The sequence below is a fragment of the Capsicum annuum genome, chromosome 1, assembly GCF_002878395.1.
Source record: "Capsicum annuum cultivar UCD-10X-F1 chromosome 1, UCD10Xv1.1, whole genome shotgun sequence".
In the NCBI taxonomy this organism is placed as follows: Eukaryota; Viridiplantae; Streptophyta; class Magnoliopsida; order Solanales; family Solanaceae; genus Capsicum; species Capsicum annuum.
Window position 1 is genome coordinate 206949418 of NC_061111.1, and position 20386 is coordinate 206969803.

Sequence of the window (20386 nt, forward strand, 5' to 3'; positions counted from 1 at the left end):
ATACAAACAAAACATGTTTATAGATATACAAATGATAAATTTGACATACAAATACTAATGATACATTGCATATTATATATTTTAGACTCAAGCAAATACAATTAATACATATACTTGTTTGTACACAAATACAAATGATACATAGGTAAACTATTCAAATACAAACAATAAATTTATTTAAAATATATAATTTGATACATATAAATAAAATTTTAAAAACATATAAATATAAAATACAACAACAAAAAATAGAACGAAAAAAATTATATAAAAAATAAAGAGAAAATAGTCTATTACCCCCTGAACTATACTCGAAAGAGCTGAGACACACCTTAACTTTAGAGGGGTCCTATTACCCTCCTGAACTATTTAAAAGTGGATTTATAACCCCCCCCCCCTTCCCCCCCCATTGCTGATGTGGCAAGAGAGTGTGTTTCACTTTATTTTTCACTCTCTTTAAAGAGAGTGAGAACCAAATTTTTTATTAAAAATTAATTTTTAATATTTTTTTCTTTATTCATTTAAAAATTAATTTTTAATATTTATTTATTTTCTTTATTCATTTACTTTATTCATTTTTAATTATCATTTTCTTCATCTCCAAGCATAAAATCGATTGGTTTCGACTTCAAATTCGTCGAAAATTTTAAAATGAGTATTGTTCATTGGTTCCAACTTCAAGATCGTTGGAATTTTTAAAATCGATATTTTCCATTATTTCCGACTTGAAGGTCGTTGAAAATTTAAAAATTCTCCATTGTTTCCGACTTTAAGGTTATTGAAAATTTTAAATTCGGTATTGTTCATTGTATCCGAATTCAAGGTCGTCAAAAATTTTGAAATTGGTATTGTTCGTTGTTACCGACTTTAAGGTCAGCAAAAATTTTAAATTCAGTATTTTTCATTATTTCCAGCTTCAAGGTCGTTGAAAATTTTGAAATTGGTATTGTTCGTTGTTTCTGGATTTAAAAATCCTCAAAAAATTTCAAAATCGATATTGTCCGTTATTTCTGAATTCAAGGTCATTGTAAATTTTAAAATGGGTATTGTCCATTATATTCGACTTCAAGGTCGATGAAAATTTTAAAATTCTCTATTGTTTCCGACTTTAAGGTCAACGAAAATTTTAAATTCAATATTTTTCATTGTTTCCGGCTTCAAGATCATTGAAAATTTTAAATTCGGTATTTTTTATTGTTTCTGGCTTCAAGGTCGTTGAAAATTTGAAATTGGTATTGTTCGTTGTTTCCGGATTTAAAAATCGTCAAAAAATTTCAAAATCGATATTGTCCATTATTTCCAAATTCAAGGTCATATTTAATTTTAAAATGGGTATTGTCCATTATTTCTGACTTCAAGGTCGTCGAAAATTTAAAAATTCTCTATTGTTTCCAACTTTAAGGTTATTGAAAATTTTAAATTCGGTATTGTTCATTGTTTCCGAATTCAAGGTCGTCGAAAATTTTGAAATCAGTATTGTTCGTTGTTTCCTACTTTAAGGTCATCAAAAATTTTAAATTCGGTATTTTTCATTGTTTCCGGCTTCAAGGTCGTTAAAAATTTTAAAATTGGTATTGTTGTTATTTTCGGATGTAAGATTGTTGAAATTTAATAATTGATATTGTCATTGTTTCCCACTTCAAGGTTGTCGAAAATTTCAAATTCGATGTTGTTTATTATTTTCGACTTCAAGATCGTTGGAAATTTCAAATTCGGTATTGTTCACTATATCCCACTTCAAGGTCATCGAAAAATTATTTGCATAGAAGTAGGAATAATAAAGTTTGAAAAGGAAAAGAGATGAAAAGTAAAGATGAAAAAAATAATGGCGAAAAAATGATGAAAAATGATAAAAAAAATATAAAAAATGAAAAAGAAAGTAATAAAAACCTATTTTAAACAAAAAAAAAACACGTGTCAAAATGCTATGGGCGCGTGTATCACACTCTCTTGCCAAAGGTTTGGTTGTCAGCATTCGAGAGGGTAATAAATCCACTTTTAAATAGTTTAGGGGGGTAATAGGACCCCTCTAAAGTTAAAGTGTGTCTCAGCTCTTTCGGGTATAGTTCGGGAGGAGGGGTAACAGGCTATTTTCTCAAAAATAAATGAAATAATAAAAAAAAAAAAATTCAAGAAAAGTGCAGAAAAATGTAAAAACGAAGGAAAAGACTAAAAAGGAAAAAAAATAAAAAGAATCTAACAGAAAAAAAAACAATAAAAAATGAAAAATAAACCGAAAAGGAAGAAAAAGACGAGTAAAAATAGAATTTTTTTTTAATCATTCCAGCCTATTTTGAGTTTTGAAACTCATTTAAAAAGACTTCCTATTTTTTAAAATACAATCTTTAATGAATTAGGTGAATGTTATTTAAGGAAGTAGAAATTCCTTTGACTTTTTCAACTTAAGTTATTACCTAAAAATAAGATAATTAATTGTTTTATATATATAATTAATGTTATCCTGGACATCAAATATATATAAAAATTGTTATTTCTGATAATTATGAAAGTGTTGTTATGAAATATCTAATTATGGGTTTAAATTTGCTACTTGTGAATTTTTTCTTCTATTTTATCCCCTACCCCATCCTTCCACATCTTGCACCCCCCTCCCTGCACGCCCTACCCATACACCCACTCCTAAAAAAATATTTTCTTACAAAAAATTAATATAATTTCTTATCCCCACCCACATTTTTTTTAACCCCCTCCCCCCCAAACCCTACCTCCAACCCCCAATTTTTTAAAAATAATAATTTAAAAACTAAAATTGAAAATTGAAAATTTTTCTAACCCCTCCCCCAACCAAAATAAATGATTTTCTTAAAAAATAAAATTATTTTCAAAAATAAAAAAAATAAAAATAATTTTTTTTTAAATTGCATTCCGCCCCTTAGCCCTGCCCCCTCCTCCTCAATTTCCTTTTAAATCAAATAAAAAAATTTAAAAAATAAAAAAAATTATAAGAAAAAGAAAAAAAAATTTGCCCCCTTCCCACACCACCCGCCCCCTAATAAATTCAAAAAAAGTATTCAAAAAAATTAAATTTTTTTTGCTCTCCCCCCAACCACCCCTACCCCTACCCCTACCCCTAATTTTCATTTTTCTTTAAAAAAAATTAAATTTTTGCAGTGCTATTAGAAATTTTAAGTATAGGTGGATGATTTCTGTATTTAAATGAATATTCATACTTATTCCTTTTATCTATATTTGTATAAACTTTTAAAATGAGTTGAAGTTAATACTCACCTATTTAAAATAGATAAAATAACATAAATATACACCTTAAATTTTCATATTTATACAAATTTCCATCCTTACAAAATAATTACAAAAATTTTAACTAACTATGTGTCTTCCTTGAATATACCTGTGAGCTAATTATGTATCTCAATACGTTCAAAATAAAAAAAGATATATCGAGAGTTAATTATGTATCTTTATAAAGAAAAAATGTATCTTCATTGAAAGTATCGAGAGTTAACTATGTATCTCGATAGATCCAATCAGAATTTTTAGTAATTATATAAAGTGTCAAAAAATTTTATAACTAGATTTTAAATTATCAAAATTTATATTATTTGTCCTTTAAAATATGAGTAATCTAATTCAACAAAAATAAATTAAATAAACGTTATTTTACTGACTGAACTTTTCAACACCAAAATAGTGCAAATGGTAATACAATGAAAATGATTGGGTGCACGAGTCACGTGTTTTTTACACCAAAAAAGTTAGTGGCTTGATTCCCATTTGGAATTACTTTTTGAAATTTGTCAATAGCTTGTGGACCTAAGTTTAAGGTTCAATTTTCATTTGAGACCACTTTTTTGTAAAGGTCCATCGGTGGAACTTGTGTTAGTGGTGGTGTCATAATATGTCAGCATGCTCTTTTTTTCCTTTTCTTCACTTTCCTATGTTGGTGTATATACATTTTATTATCAAATTAATATATTAAGTGCATATATTAGTGGTCGGGTATAAATTATACATTATGAGTATTATTACTTACATTTTATTAGTGGAGGAATATAGTAATAAGTTTTCTTAAAACTCCTATAACCATTAAATCTTTATTTACTTATTATGCTAGTAACTCATGTAACATCCAAACTATTCATCTACCCACGTTACTATTCCTTATTCATCTCATTCAAGACAAGTATGAATATCTCTTCTATAAATAGAGGTGGTTTTCCATAGTCTTGTTGCATGAAGTAGAAAAAATGATAAGTGTGAAAATTATATTAGTGAAAGAAAGAGTTGAGAAAAAAAAAGATATTCTAAGTCTCCAACTTTATTCACTATACAAAATAGAGTAACTATACTAGTGAAAGATAGAGTTGAGACAAAGAAAATATTCTAAGTCTTTAACTATATTCACTATTTAGAAAGAGAGTTTCATATGTTGAAGGAAAGTGTTCTTCAGGTGGAGCTTTGGACTCTTCAACTAATCTGGAGTTGCTTGAGTTAGACATCGTTGATAGACTGTTGTATCCTGGAGGGGACAAGTCAGAGATATACTGCTGGATCGGTGTAGATTATGCCGTAGTGGACTTGAATCTCATTAAAGAAAGCGGGATATCCGCGCCTCAGCCAAGAAGAAAATTATTTATTTTCTTCGCTTTTGTTCATTTTATTTTCAACTGTAATAATTATTGTAATTTGTAGTATATTACACCAATAATTTTAAGGAGATTCGTGTTTTGTTACAAGTTGAAAAATCGCAGATATCAAGATAAGAGGTCTCAACATCTCAACATCACGTCTCTTCAAGAGATGAAAGAGAAGAGAAGTAAAGTATCTTTCTACTTGCTCAACTCAAGGGGATGAAAGGTAAAAAAAAATTTCTACTTGTGCGGAAAAAGGTAAAAAAAAATTACCTAATATTTTATTTTGAATAAAATGATACTACTTTTCATAAACATAAAGTGGTATTTTAAATGCTCAAAATAGTGGGGGCTAATGAAATGAGAAAAAAAATACTACAAAATTGTGACATTTGCACTTTTGAGAATGAGTTAAAGAAGTGATGTACGTGCATAATTATTGTTGGAGTAAATCACATGTCATTATTAATTTGCATATGACTTGATGTCTTTATATTTGACTCTAACATGTTATCAAAGAAAGAACAAAAAATGTTGAGTAGCCATTTGACATTAGATATTTAGGTGAGATAAATTTCATTCTTGGAATGAAAAATTACCTAAATTATGTGATGAACTTTTTCTTGACATGTCACATTATAGTGAAAAAAAATAATTATGAAATACATTTTGCTGATCATATGAGCCGTGCAACTTTTTTTTGATTCAAATATGTGAAAGTGGTGTGATAAATAAAAAAGGAGCTTACTAGCCTAATAAAATATGAGATATGTGGCTAGTTGCACTTGGCTGAAATTGTGTAAAAGTACTTAAACAGGTTATTACAAGCTAATCGAGTATATTTACTTGAAAAAATTGTAGCTTGTTTTATTAAAATAAATCCTGTTGTACTTAAAAGTGTTTTTGATGCAAAATGAGAAAAAAATAACTTGGTGCTATTTATTGAAATGAAGAAATAAATTATGATTTACCAACTCATTATGGAGGTTGAACTAATTATTTTAGTTTCAACTAGCGAAAAAGTGAATTAATCAATCACTTTATTTTGAAAATTTAATTTCTCTAATTTTGAGTTATTGTGATAGCACCAAAATTTATTAGTAGAGTATAAACCATTATTATACTGGTAAATTCAGATCATAAGGAGAAAAATACAATATTGTGAGATCATATTGATCAATGGTATACCAATATTAATTGTGTTAATTTTGTGATAATCTTGTAGATGAACTAGTCAAGGCCTTGGCAAGATAAAGAGTCTGAAGCACGTCGAGGGGGAGGAAGGAAGCCTGTAAAAAATCAAGATTCATATATGAGGAAACCCAACCTGGAGACTAGAGATCTTATAACCAGGTTCAATGGAAAGAACGAATCATATGATGACTTGGTGTGAGATGTATTGTTGTTTAATCATTTCTATGGTGTGAGTGCATTTGTTCCTGTAATGAATTGTGAAGGTTGAGTCTAAGAAATCTTAATGAAATTCTGTATCTCGTATGAGTGGGGTGTCTAAATTATAGGACCACCCTTGACAGATTTCATCTATGTGAGTGTGAAAGTAGGCCGCTTCCTATGAAAATTGGGCTTATTCTAAAATACGCTCATGAAAATCAGGATAGCACATGACCGTAATGTGCTGACTATTAAAGCTTATGTCAACACCTTGATTATTGTGTGTAAGCAGTAATACTTTATTTCCCCTAAGCAGTCACAGTTTAAGTCTGAGACCACTATTGACTCTGGAGTAAAGGTTACTGTTTTACTAAGTGGAGGTTCAATGAAGAGCACACCTTCATTATGCATAATAGTCTACCTTCAACTAATTTGGTGAAATGTTCTCTTAATTTAATTTTAAAATGAGTGGGGAAATGTTGGTGTATATACATTTTATTATCAAATTAATATATTAAGCGCATATGTTAGTGGGTATAAATTATGCATTATGAGTATTATTACTTATATTTTGTTAGTGGAGGAGTGTGGTCATAAGTTTTCTTGAAACTCTTATAACCACTAAGTCTTTATTTGCTCATTATGCTAGTAACTCATGTAACATCCAAACTATTCATCTACCCCCATTAATCTCATTCAAGACAAGGATGAATATATCTCCTATAAATAGAGGTGGTTTTCCATAGTCTTGTTGCATGAAGTAGAAAAAATGATAAGTGTGAAAATTATATTAGTGAAAGAAAGAGTTGAGAAAAAAAAAAATATTCTAAGTCTCCAACTATATTCACTATACAAAATAGAGTAACTATACTAGTGAAATATAGAGTTGAGACAAAGAAAATATTCTAAGTATTTAACTATATTCACTATTTAAAAAGAGAGTTTCATATGTTGAAGGAAGGTGTTCTTATGGTGGAGCTTTGGACTCTTCAACTAATCCGGAGTTGCTTAAGTTAGACATCGTTGATGGACTGTTGTATCCTGGAGGGGACAAGTCAGAGATATACTGCTGGATCGGTGTAGATTTTGCCGTAGTGGGCTTGAATCTCCTTAAAGAAAGCGAGATATCCTCGCCTCAGCCAAGAAGAAGATTATTTATTTTCTTCACTTTTGTTCATTTTATTTTCAACTGTAATGATTATTATAATTTATGATATATTACACCAACATGCTATGATTTTGCCAATTTCACATTCTTCTTAGAATAAAGAATGAACTTTACTTCTAAACTAGGGTATTGAGGGTAATTGCCATCTCATATAGCTTGATGAATGGATAGAATACACCAAAAGTTTTAAAATGAACTCTGTACCCCTTTTGATGATTAGAGAGATTTAGGCTTGTAAGGCTTACACCTCATTAATCTTTGAAAAAAAATAAAATAATCTTCTTTTCCAAAATTTTAAAACTTACATCGCATCCTAACTTTAAAGTCTTACAATACTTTGGGCGTGTTTGGTATAGACAAAAATATTTCTCAAAAGAAAAAACATTTTCCTAGATTCTTATTTATTTTCTTGTTTTTTGATTTGTAAAAAGTCAATATTATTCCATTTTTTACGTAAAATCTAGGCAAATACTATGATACTAGACATTGACCCCACCCTTTATTAATATAAAATCGAACCCCTATCCCGCCCAACTCAAGACCTGACCTGACCCCAACACCAACCTGCGATATGATTGTGACCCTAACATCCAACCTGACCTTTAACCCTGACCTTGACCTTACTTCAAAACTACTAAATCATGGATCTGATGGCCTAAACATAACCTGGACCTGGCAATCAACCCAAACCCAACCCCGAGACCCAATATTGACTCAGGATCTAACCTCCATTTTAATTTCGAACTACTATTATAGACTCGAACCTAATCCATGAGTTGACCTTGACCATGAGTTGGGGTCAATTTGTGTTTTGAGTCAAGTTCGACCTAGGTTTAGGTCAGGTCATGGTTGAAGTCAAATCTTGAGCGAGGCTGAGTCTCAAATCGAAGCTAGGTACCCAGTCAAGGTTGGAGTCTCATTTTGCATTTGGTTTGAGAATCAGGTCTTGGTTCAAGTTTGGGAGTCGAGGGTCGAGGTTGGGTTCAATGAAAGGGTTGGTCCTCATGTTGTCAAAGTCGAGAGTTGGGTTGCATCTTGACTCGATGTCAGGGTTGGAAGTTCGATCAAATTAGGGTCGAGATTTAGGTTCCGGACCGTGGTCAAAAGTCTAGTCCCAGGTCAAGGTTAGGGTTTAAGTCTTGAGTCCTAAATAGGGATCGAAAGTCTGGTCTAGTGTTGGAACTAGGGTCGTGGTCGGATCCTGAGCGGTGTGTGATATGCTATATATCAATTTATTTGTGTCAAAAAAAGTCAGTAATAAATCACAATATGATTGCATAAGTGGTAGCTAGCTAATTGTTTAAACGAATAGTTTATACTATATGTTCTAATCTACTATACAATTTTATACAATGCGTTTTCATAAAGCTAATATTTATATATAATGTTAATTCGTTAATAGTTTAGTAATAAAAAATTTGTAACAATTGACATGAAATTCATAAGAATATGATGCATGCGTTTAAGTACTCTTATAAAAGTGCACAACCTTTTACCTTTCAATAAAAAAGTTATTCTACGATGATTCTGTTAAATAAAACAAGTATTAAAACAAAATGAAGGAACAACCACTAGAGTGGATCAAACCCTTAAACATGATTATTTATAATTCAAGATTTATAATTTTTTTCTAGATTCTTATATTAATTGTTACATAAACACATCTTTTAAATTTTATTTATGTTATTTTTTTAAAAAATTATTTTTATTAATATGAGAGATATACGCGAGGTGCGTATGCTAACACTAGTATAAAATGCGTGACAGAAACTTATATTTATTATAAAATCTTATCATCATGTTTGTATCTATTAATTTGGATAATTATTACCACAGACATATATACTTGAAGTAAAATATCTACTTAGCTATAATATCTTTTTAGTAATTTTTTTTATTTGTGATAAGATTACTATTGCTATAATAACTTTAAATGTGTGGTAAAAAGCATATGATTTACCTACGTCATTTTTTTGTAGCAATAAATTTATAGCTATCTTGATAATTATTGACACAAAAATTTATAACTTAAAGTAAATATACTTATGTATACGTAGTATTTTGTTTCAAACAGATTTTTTGTAGCTATAAGATTACAATTGCTACAATAATTTCAAACTCGTGGTAAATATGTATGATTTAGCTACGACATTTCATTGTAGCAATAAATTCATCTATTTGGATAATTATTGACACCCTTTTTTATAAGTTAGAGCAAAAATATTTATTTAGCTATAATATTTATTTCAAATATATTTTTATGGCAATAAGATACTATTGCTATAATAACTTCAAACTCGTGACAAAAATATATTTAGATACAACAATTCACTGTAATAATAAATGTATAGTTGTTTGGGTAATTATTGTTACAAATTTTTATAACTTGAAAGAAAAATATTTATTTAGCTATAATATCTTGTTTCAAGCAATTTTTGTGGCTATACAATTACTGTTGCTACAGTAACTTCACACTCGTGACAAAAACATACGATTTAACTATGATGTTTATTATAGCTATAAATTTGTAACTGTATCGAAAATTATTGTCATGATAGTTTTTTTTCCCAACTAGTCATGATAGTTAGTAACTGGAACAAAAATAAGGAATTAGCTTTGTCATTTAGTTTTTGTGGCTAAGAAATTTACGAAATTATAAATAGCTATAAAATTCTAATTTTTGTGACTATTGTCAAGTATTAACCATGATTTTCAAATTCATAGTTGAGAATTTATAGTTATAGATGCATAATGTTGTAGTGGAGGGGTGTGATCGAGATCAAGTTGGGACTCGAGCGAGAGTAGGGTCTCAGGTCATGATCGATAGTCGATTCTCAGATTAGGATGTGTAGTGAGGTTGAAAAGAGTTTTAAAAAATATTTTTTCATTCTTTATATTGGGAAGTCATTTTCTTTAAATTAAATGAAAATAAGTCAATTTGAAAAATATTTAAGCTAAACACCCTTATTTTCGAAAAAAATATCTAATTCAAACTTTGAATATTTCAAAAGTTAAATGTGAAATTTAAATTGCAATCCGAAAATTCAAATAGAAATATAAAAAAATTTATGCCCCTGTTTGATCATGAAAATAATAATTCGGAGTTGGAGTTGTGTTGGACCATGTCTTTTTGATTTTTTTTTTAGACTTTTGAAAAATCTTTTTTAAATATGATTTTATGCTCTCATCTTTTAAAAATTAACAAAATCAATCAACTACTAATTTACCTACTAACATACAGCCACCGAATGTTGAGAAAATGATTTATATGTCTTCAATTGATAAAATAATTAACAACAAATTAATTATTATGATTTTTATTCTTCTAAAATTTAAATAAAAATATCACAAGCATGAGCTAAATAAGTTTATCTAACCATAACCGATTGAATAGAGAAAATATATTTTGATAAATATGGTTGATGGATATAAATATATTTTATATTTTCTTAAATTTGTTGATGAAAATTCTCAATTACTTTCACTTGAATTAATTATTTTATTGAATTTGATCTTTTTAAAAAAATTACGTATGAATTATTTCTGAATAGATTAGTGCTAATTTTTTACTTTTTCTTTATTGATGATATTGATTTTCCGTGAATATTTTTTTTTGGTAAAGAGAACAAACTTTTGTTAAGCTAATTACCACACTCGTCTCTGTTGAAAATCCATAAAACTAAAATAAGGTAATCGTCAATATGGATAGTTACGTTATGTTTGCTATGAGACTTTATTGACCACTTTTTAATAATTTATTAAAATCATCATAACCATTATATGACATATACAGAAAATTAGAATGGCAAGAAAAAAATATTAAATTTTTCATTTTTAAATAACATAATATACTAGGCCTTATATTTATATAATATAGTTCATTCAAAACAAAAGTTGATATATTTCCGCCATAGATTGCCATTTATTATTTTTTACTTCACGTTAGTAAATTTTGGTTAAAAGAAAAAAAAGATTAGAATATCTGTAACAATTAAAAATGATGTTGTACCATAGAAAATAAATAATAATTTTTTTTTGGTGGTTGGTTGTAGTTATAAGAGAGGTTTGTGTAAAAATTTAAAGATTAAGGTTATATGTAATAATAATAATGAAAGTTGAAATTGGAAGTGGAAAATTGTGAAAACAACAGAAAGTTGTTTTCACTTTTTGGAATCCAACTCCGAAATAATTTTTGGAATTTTCATGGCCAAACACCATAATTTTCGAAAAAATGAAAAAAGTGAAAATTTTTTTCGGAAAAAAGGAATTTTTTTTTTCTGTTGAGCCAAATTGCTAAAATCACTTTATTTTAAGTTCTTTTGAAAAAATTATTTTTGGTAAGAAACAATTTGAATTTGTCTAGTAAAATTTAAAAATCACTTTTGAGGAGCAATTAGTGTTTGGTCAAACTTTAAAAATTGCTTTTAATATACTTTTCTCAAAAGTGTTTTTTTTTTTTTAAATGCTTTTAGGTAAAAACTACTTTTTTACTCCTCAAAAATACTTATTTTCTTTCATAAGCTTGAACAACTACTTCAAAATTTTAAAATAAACACTTTAAAAAAATATATATTTTTAATGTAAAATAAGTTTGTCAACCAGGTTTTATAACGGCAAAAAATTGTCAAGAAAATAATGATAGAGGAAATTAACTTTCATCTAAGAATAGTCCAATCCACATACGGTTTAGACCAAGAAAAATCTAACTGCTACGACCACACAATGGTACAACCTTTTTTTTCCCCTTGTTTGGCTTCTTGCTTAATCTTGAATATTCGTATTAGAATCGCGTATTATAAGATCCATTTTAGAGTGACACTTTCAATAAAATTTTCTCTATATTCGGAGCTCGAACTCATAACCTCTAATTAAAGGTGAAACAATCTCATCATTGTACCGCAACTCATGTTGGTCAATACTGCAACCTTTTTTTTTCTTTTTAGAAGAAAGAACGAGTCCATAAAAGTTATAAGGAAATTGCACTGAACTCCTAATAACTTATACCACCTCCCAAATTTCCGATAAATACTTATGCGTATTCAATGTTTACACTAAATTATTTAAATTTACTATAGGTAAGTAATTTGATAAGGTGAAAATACATGTAATTAAACGTGAAGTGCTAAAAAATTTAAATATACAAATTACAAATACATATCTACCATTTATTAATTTTACCGTAAATATCGATCAACAGTAAATTTTTTCCCCATTTTTGCTTCACCATAGAGGACCATCGATGTCTTCTTTCTACTGTTCAAATTTGGTCGACATATGACAAAAGTTCTTTTTGTCCTCCCGAATATTGTGTATTAAATTAGAGTGTAGAGGCATTAACTTTTTTATTTTTTTTTAATTACTTACGTTATGATTTAATTTTAAAAGTATGTACCTAATTGGTTTGAATTGGTTCAAGACATGCAATTAATTTCACATTAATTATTCCTTGAGTTTTCAATCCGTAACTTGGTCTTGAGTGACTTTTATTAATTTTGATATAATCTATGATCAATAAATACATTGCGTAACGCTCAAACGGTCCACACATGAACAATTCTTTAAAGAATGTTCTTTTTTTTATTTAAAAAAAATTATACAAATAATTGTGAAAATACAGAAATTATTAAGCTAGTACTGTTGACTGTTTCCTGAATGTGAGTGAAAGAAACTAATATTATTCCGGCATGATATAATTAATTGTGATATAGTTTATTGAGTATTGAAAGAAGAAATGGTAAACAAAGAGTCATAGTAATAATAATATAATATTTTGTAATTTTACTTAAATAGTACTTGTATGGGCAAGGAAGTACTGATACTACTCCCTATGTTTTTATAATATTTAGTAGTAATATTATTTAAATAGTTCTTGTGTGGGCAAGTGAGTACTTGTGTATCCTCTCCATGTTTTTCTAAACTTACAGAGTACATATAAACTTATTTCTAACAATTTCAATACTAATTTCTGATGAATCTTATTAAATTTAATATTATAAAAATTGAAAAAAAATTATACTCACTAATTTTTATATTTAAAAATTTATTATATTTCATATTGTTAATAAATAAAGATTATTTAAGTTTAAAGTCAAATTTAAGGGACTTTTTTGATCATTTTTTTCTTATTTTTTAGTTCACTTTTAATAATTATTAGTTTTTAAGAAAAAGGCAATGAGTTGGATGAAATAATTGAAACACAAAAAAGATAAATAATTTTAATAAAATATTTTCATAAATTGAGTGAGAATATGAGAAATTTACTCAACGAAAATTATCCATATTTATATGCTTCGTACATATGTTTTTTTTTTTTTAAAAAATAAATCTTATAATATGTTTTGCACGAATATAAATCTTATAATTTGTAATGCCTGTGTTCATTTCACACAACAGTTATTCAGATGATAGAAATAGCCAACTTCTCAATTCTCATAACATGGGGGCCAAAGTGGCTAGAACTAGCTACTCCCTCCGTTCCTAATTAATTATCATACTTACCAAAATTAGATTATTTTTAATACTTGTCATCTTATAAAATTGAGATTTAATTAGTTGTTTGTTTTTATTTTTATTTTGAGTAATAAATACAAAGAGATATTAATATATTGCAAAAAGAGAAACATTAAATAAAATTAGATGAGTAATAAATAAAGACAATTTAGTTAAATTACCTTTTAGTTAATGTTTTTCTTAAAGATGTGCAATTAAAAAGGTGACAAGTAAACATGGGCGGACCTACATATAATTTTGGGGTGCTCCGGCACCTAGTAAACTCGACGCGAAATAGGTATAATTATATAAAAAATATACGAAAATAGGTATAAAACATATAAATGCACCCACTGAAACAAAAGTTGGTTAGGTGCAGACATTTAAGTTGATCTTAAGCTTCTCCACTAAAGGGACATCTCGTGTTCGAACCTTGTTGAGGTGATTTTTTATTTTTTTTCAGCTTTTTAATTTTTTAACCACCCGCAATTCTTAAATCCTGGATCCGTCACTGTAAGTAAATAGAAACGGAGGGAGTATTTTATGCATGCAGGTGCTAGTTATTTGCTCGGGACCAACATCCCCCTAATTAATGTCACAATCTGTTTCAAAATAGTTGTCACGTTTTATTTTTCGAGAGCCAATTTAAATAATTTTCAAAGACAAATTAGATTAAATCATTCAATATTTTAAAATTCAAATTTAGATATCCAAGAATATGTAAAAAGTATTAGTATAAGTTATAATTTTTCTCACATCAATATCATAAAAAATAAATTTTAAAATATTTATCAAAGTTTATTAAATAACGGAAAAAGTACTAATAATGTCTATTAAATGGAGTTGCCTGCAATTGTTTATCTATTTCTAGCTATAGTGTATATAGGCTTTGTACTCACAATTTTGATTAAATGAAAAAAAGAATTGCCCGCAATTATATTAAGTGATCTAATTGTATAAATATATTTTACAACTTCCGTTATAAAATTTCACTCCGTATAATTGTTGTGTAAGAGTTCAAATTTAGAAACCACTTGTGCATGAATCTTTGAATTGAATATACCATTTTCACCTAACACTTTGATTAACAAAACGGCTGGCAAAGTTTAGTCTTTGTAACACGGGGTCAAAGAGTACTTTTTGTAACACATAATGACTTATTTTTAATTTTTATGTGAGTGGGAAAACAACATAAAGAAGGAACCAAAGAGGAAAAGGTGAGGAAATAGGGGTGCGGTGGGGGTTGGAGAAAAAAAGTTAATTGTGGTTGGTGCACAAACAAACCCACAATCTTTTAGACCTATATATAATCCTAGAATATTATACACAATTATATCCAACTTCATATCCATTCAAAGCTAACAACAAACCTAAAAACCTTTAGCTCCAAGAATGGGAAGCTTATCATTTGAGAAGGTATAATTCTAACATACAAAACTTTCATCCATATTCTTGTTTGCAAAATCTTGTTTTTTCTCTTTCTCCCAAAGGTTTCATGTTTTGAGGGCAAATTAACAAAGAAATAAAACACACACACACCAAAAAAAAATTGAACTTTTTACTGTAGAGTTTCCTCGGATGGATCTGAACTTCGACCCTTACCTCTTTCTTCACATTGTAAAGGCGAGCAACGCCCGTTTTAGTGATTTGCATGGTTCTTTAAATAGTTCTTTGATAGAAAAAGGACACTCGTGTTATCGTTTCAATGATTCATCATAGGACTTCCCTCATCTCAGTTTTTGGTTCTTTTAACACTTTTAGTCATTTGCATGGTTCTTTAAATAGTTCTTTTTCCCTCTTCTAAATATAAAAAATTATTCTATAAATGTATCTGAAAAATGGTTTCCATTTTTTTGGGTAATATTTTACAGGATTTTGAGCCATCAGCAATCACTCCAAGAGGATTGGCACCACCTGGATTAATACCAAATGGAGATTTTGGAGAAATGAAGAGACTTAAGTTGGACACAACATCTACAACACCAAGAAAGAACTTGAACCTTTCAGTGACTGAGCCTGGCAAAAATGATGGACCAAGTTTGGACTGTACATTGATGAATTACATTGATACACTTTCACAACGTATCAACTACCATATAGGTAACTATTCCTTCTTTTTTTTTCAAACAATCTCTATCCAATCCCTAGTGCATATGAATATAATATTGAGTTTAAATTATGTGTACGGATAGCATAACGAATGTTTACATTGTTCAGTCACTTATTACGTAATTAAATGTAAGTTTTTGATATGCATAAGCTTTTCTCTCATAAAATGGGTACTCCCTCCATTTTAAACGGAATGGTCTACTTCCTATTTAAAAACGAATGATCTTTTTCTTTTTTCGGTAACAATTTAATTTTAATTTTGCACGTGACATGTTTAAAATCAAAAGATTAAAGGGTATTTTGATATAACTTCAATTTAAGACCACAAAATTCAATTTCTTTTTTATTTTCTTAAATTTCGTATCAAGTCAAAACAAGTTATATTTTTTTTTTTTAAAAAAACGGAGAGAGTGATTAATTAACATGCTAGATATTTCGTGTTTTAATTCCTGATAATGTAAAAATATATTTATAGTAGTAATCTCTAACATCTTTTTTTAGTAAATTGCTGACAAATTAAAGTTGACATACATGCAATACAAGTCTTGGTCAATGGGTTGACAATTTCTTTTTTTTTTGGAAGCTTTTGCATAGGCTTGTACTTGTAAGTAGAATTTAATGGCCCATACTTTTCAACATTTTCGAAAGGGAAGGGACAAAATTGCTACGGGAGCAACGTTGAATTGTTGAGTAAAACTGTCAAAACGGACTGACTCAGTTAAAAACTAGACAAGCACAAATTAAATACGACATAGAAATAATAGTACAAATTTAAGGGTAACTTGTTTTTAGTTTGTACGAATTTGCAAATGTTGAGTTGTTGAAATCTTATTTGTTGGTTTTATATTATTTTTTTTAGGTTATCCAGTGAACATATGCTATGAGCACTATGCTAGCTTAGCCCCACTTTTGCAATTTCACTTAAACAATTGTGGCGATCCATTTCTTCAAAATACCGTGGATTTTCATTCAAAAGATTTCGAAGTGGCTGTTCTGAATTGGTTTGCAGACCTGTGGGAAATTGAGAAAGATCAATATTGGGGTTATGTTACTAATGGTGGCACAGAAGGAAATTTACATGGCATTTTGGTTGGGTAAGCACCAATTTTGACTAATTTTATTTGTCTATTAGTCCTTTTTTTTTTTTCCTATTTAATATTCTTTTTTAGACTTTGTATTTCTTCAAAATGACCTTTAGAGCATAATATTGCTTGTAACCAAATTCTTTATATTAATTTCTTAACTTTATTTTTGCAGGAGAGAATTGCTTCCGAATGGAATTTTATATGCATCAAAAGACTCTCATTACTCCGTCGCTAAAGCAGCAATGATGTATAGAATGGAATTTGAAATGATTAATGCATCTGTAAACGGAGAAATGGATTATTCAGATTTAAAAGCAAAATTACTTCAAAACAAAGGCAAACCAGCAATAATTAATGTTACAATTGGTAAATATTCTAATATCTTCCTTTAAATTAAAATATTTTGTCAGAGTTATTGTGTTACACATTTACTAATAATTATTGTTTTAATTATAGGAACTACCTTTAAAGGAGCTGTTGATGACCTTGATATTATTCTTCAAACACTTAGAGATTGTGGCTATACACATGATCAGTTTTATATCCATTGTGATGCAGCACTTAATGGACTTATTATCCCTTTTGTTAAAAAGGTAAGTTTATTTTTCTTTCTTGCATCTTAAAAGATTTAAGTTTTATAATATTATATAACACAAAAAACAATTCTAACATTTGTGATTGTATTTTTTAACAGATGATTTCTTTCAAAAAACCAATTGGAAGTGTCACAATATCCGGTCACAAGTTCTTGGGATGTCCAATGCCTTGTGGAGTTCAGATAACAAGAAAAAGTTACATAAACAATCTTTCAAGAAGAGTTGAATACATTGCTTCAGTGGATGCCACAATTTCTGGAAGTAGAAATGGCTTAACTCCAATCTTCTTGTGGTACAGTCTAAGTGCGAAAGGTAATATTGGATTTCAGAAAGATGTTAAGAGATGCCTTGACAACGCCAAATACTTAAAAGATCGTCTTCAACAAGCAGGAATTAGTGTTATGCTCAATGAACTTAGTATCATAGTTGTCCTCGAGAGGCCTCGTGACCATGAATTTGTTCGTCGTTGGCAACTTTCTTGTGTGAGAGATATGGCACATGTTATTGTTATGCCGGGCATCACCAAAGAAACACTTGATAGTTTCATCACTGATTTACTTCAACAAAGAAAAAAATGGTACCAAGATGGAAGAGTTAGTCCTCCTTGTGTTGCAGATGATATTGGTGCTCAAAATTGTGCTTGCTCTTATCACAAAATTGATTATATTATCGCTTAGAAGGTCGTCATAAAGGGATTCAACCATTATCTCTTTACTATGGAGTTTGACTTCATATACAAGTCATTTTGTAACTGTTTATCCCTTTATTTTTTAATTCACATATACAAAAATTGTATTCTACATATAATGTTATTACTATATCACATAAATCAATTTCTTAGAAAATACATGGTTTTATGCATATAATGATGTATGGAGAATATATTTGAGCTTTCATATGATTATTTGTCTAATTGCAATTATAATTCCTTTCTCTCTCCATACAAATAGAGTTGCTATAAAATTGTCAATACGAACCGATGAAATGATCCTTCCTCATCCATGATTTACGAACAACCAAAATCAAATCACCCAACTCTAACGATTAAAAAAAAACCTAGCTCCAAGGTACAAGACACATTAATGTTTACCCTAATAACTGTACAGTTGAATTTATATGAAGTCTAGAGTATACATATTGTAATGTGGCTATAATTTTTTGCTAATATTTTATTCAAAATCTCTTGAAAATCTCATGAGAAATGATACATTGTAGATCTCTCAAGAGTTTTTGAATTATCATTTATCATGAGATTATTTTGAGTTTTTTATTTTCTCTCATGAATCTCCTCCTATATCTAGGGGAGAGTTCTTTCACTTTAAAGACACACCAATTGAGAAGACACGCCAACATTTGAGAAGATTTAATTGTGTTTATTTTCTTTTTTGTAGAGAGTATTTGTGAGAGAATTGTGTTGAAAAATACTTTGAGTGAATCTCTTCTTTGGACACTACAAAAAAACTGTTAAATTATGACGGTTTATTTATAAGGATCATAAGAAACTCCCACTACACATTCAATTTGTGGCATTTGTGTCAACCCCCGCAAAATAATTTTTTCAGTGGCAATTTAATTGTGGAGGTTGTAAAAAACCTCACTATAGATTCAATTTGTGGCATGTGCTTCAATCTCCTCAAAATTATTTCATTTGTGGCAATTTTCTTGTGCAGGTTTTTATAGTTGCACTATAACGGAACGATCTCCATGATTTATTTTAAGTAAACAAGTCATTTATAATCATCATAATGAGCTTAAATGACGTGTTTCGATTCCACCACAGTTCCTTTCGCTATTAGTACTAATAGACATTTTCAAAAAACTCACAATAAAATGTGTACGCTTGATAATGACTTATATAATTTCAAATGGCCATATAATGCACATTTTATATAGAAAAAATTTCAGACATAACTAATATTTAGGCAAAACATGAGGCGACATAGCTAAAGTTTTCCTAATTACAGGATATAGCTATACTTTACTAGATAAATATACAAATTAGAGATTGTATTACGTATATACGAATACAAATTCACTTAGAGATTTGAATGATCTCCCAAATTTACTTTGTGGTATGCAAATATAAAATTTTAGAGATTTGTACATAAGCCTCGAAACTAGAGAAAGCCCTCTGTCATACTCCCCCACCCCCCACCTCACTCCAAAAGAAAAAATTAGAGATTGATATATGAGTCTCGTGATATACAAATGTACAAGTACAACATAAATGTATATTTAGCTACTTAATTCAAATCTTAATTGCAAGTGGTAATTATTTTAAAGATTATCGACGGCTTATAATTATGACTTATTTTCTATTCCACATAATTTTTTTCTTTATATAATCTATTATAATTGTATAAGATAATAATTTGGAAGTTTCACCAGAAGCAATTAACAATTTTGTGGTATCAATTTTAGATCCTATTTTGCACCATTTTGAAATCAATTGTGATTCATAATAATTTTTTAACACTTGAAAGGACTAAATGAGTAAAATATTCAATATCTGAAACATAGGTATCCCAAAAATTACATCGAGATTCAAGTTAGAGTTTCAATAGCAAAAAAAAAATTAAAAATTTGAATCCTAGTAATGAATACTAATTGACACTTGCTCTATCTCCATCATTATTTCTATCGGAGGATCTTCTTGATCCAATTGTTGGATAAGTAACTCATCTTTACAATAAATTTTTGATTTATACCTTGGAGCTCGAGTCTTACTCTTTGATTCGAGTATTTTTATGTCAATATGGACATTGTTTGATTTACCTAACCTTCTAGGTACACTTTTAAATAGATCTAACATATCTGAAAGCTTGATGAAAATGACCAGAGTGAAACGTTGAATTGGTTAATGTCAATTAAGCTACGAATAATTAAATCTTTCGAGAGTTAATAATCGGATGTGCCTTCTTAACTCCAATTCTAGAT

At 28.7% G+C, this 20386-nt stretch overlaps 1 protein-coding gene across 1 annotated transcript; it reads left to right on the top strand.

The window, feature by feature from the left end:
* The first annotated feature begins 14944 nt into the window (after positions 1-14944).
* LOC107854628 (histidine decarboxylase) lies at positions 14945-18310 on the top strand. Its single transcript, XM_016699660.2, has 6 exons — positions 14945-15075; positions 15531-15759; positions 16628-16862; positions 17026-17219; positions 17310-17446; positions 17548-18310. Exons 1-6 carry the CDS (start codon positions 15052-15054, stop codon positions 18124-18126), a joined length of 1398 nt encoding a protein of 465 aa, XP_016555146.1. The 5' UTR covers positions 14945-15051; the 3' UTR covers positions 18127-18310.
* Positions 18311-20386: the final 2076 nt, after the last annotated feature.

Excerpts from the sequence above, each read along its gene's own strand:
- LOC107854628 (XM_016699660.2), top strand. The coding sequence starts at position 15,052 with ATGGGAAGCTTATCATTTGAGAAG. Across the intron at positions 16,863-17,025 it reads TTACATGGCATTTTGGTTGG|GAGAGAATTGCTTCCGAATG; the intron begins GTAAGCACCAAT and ends TTATTTTTGCAG. Across the intron at positions 17,220-17,309 it reads AATAATTAATGTTACAATTG|GAACTACCTTTAAAGGAGCT; the intron begins GTAAATATTCTA and ends TTTTAATTATAG.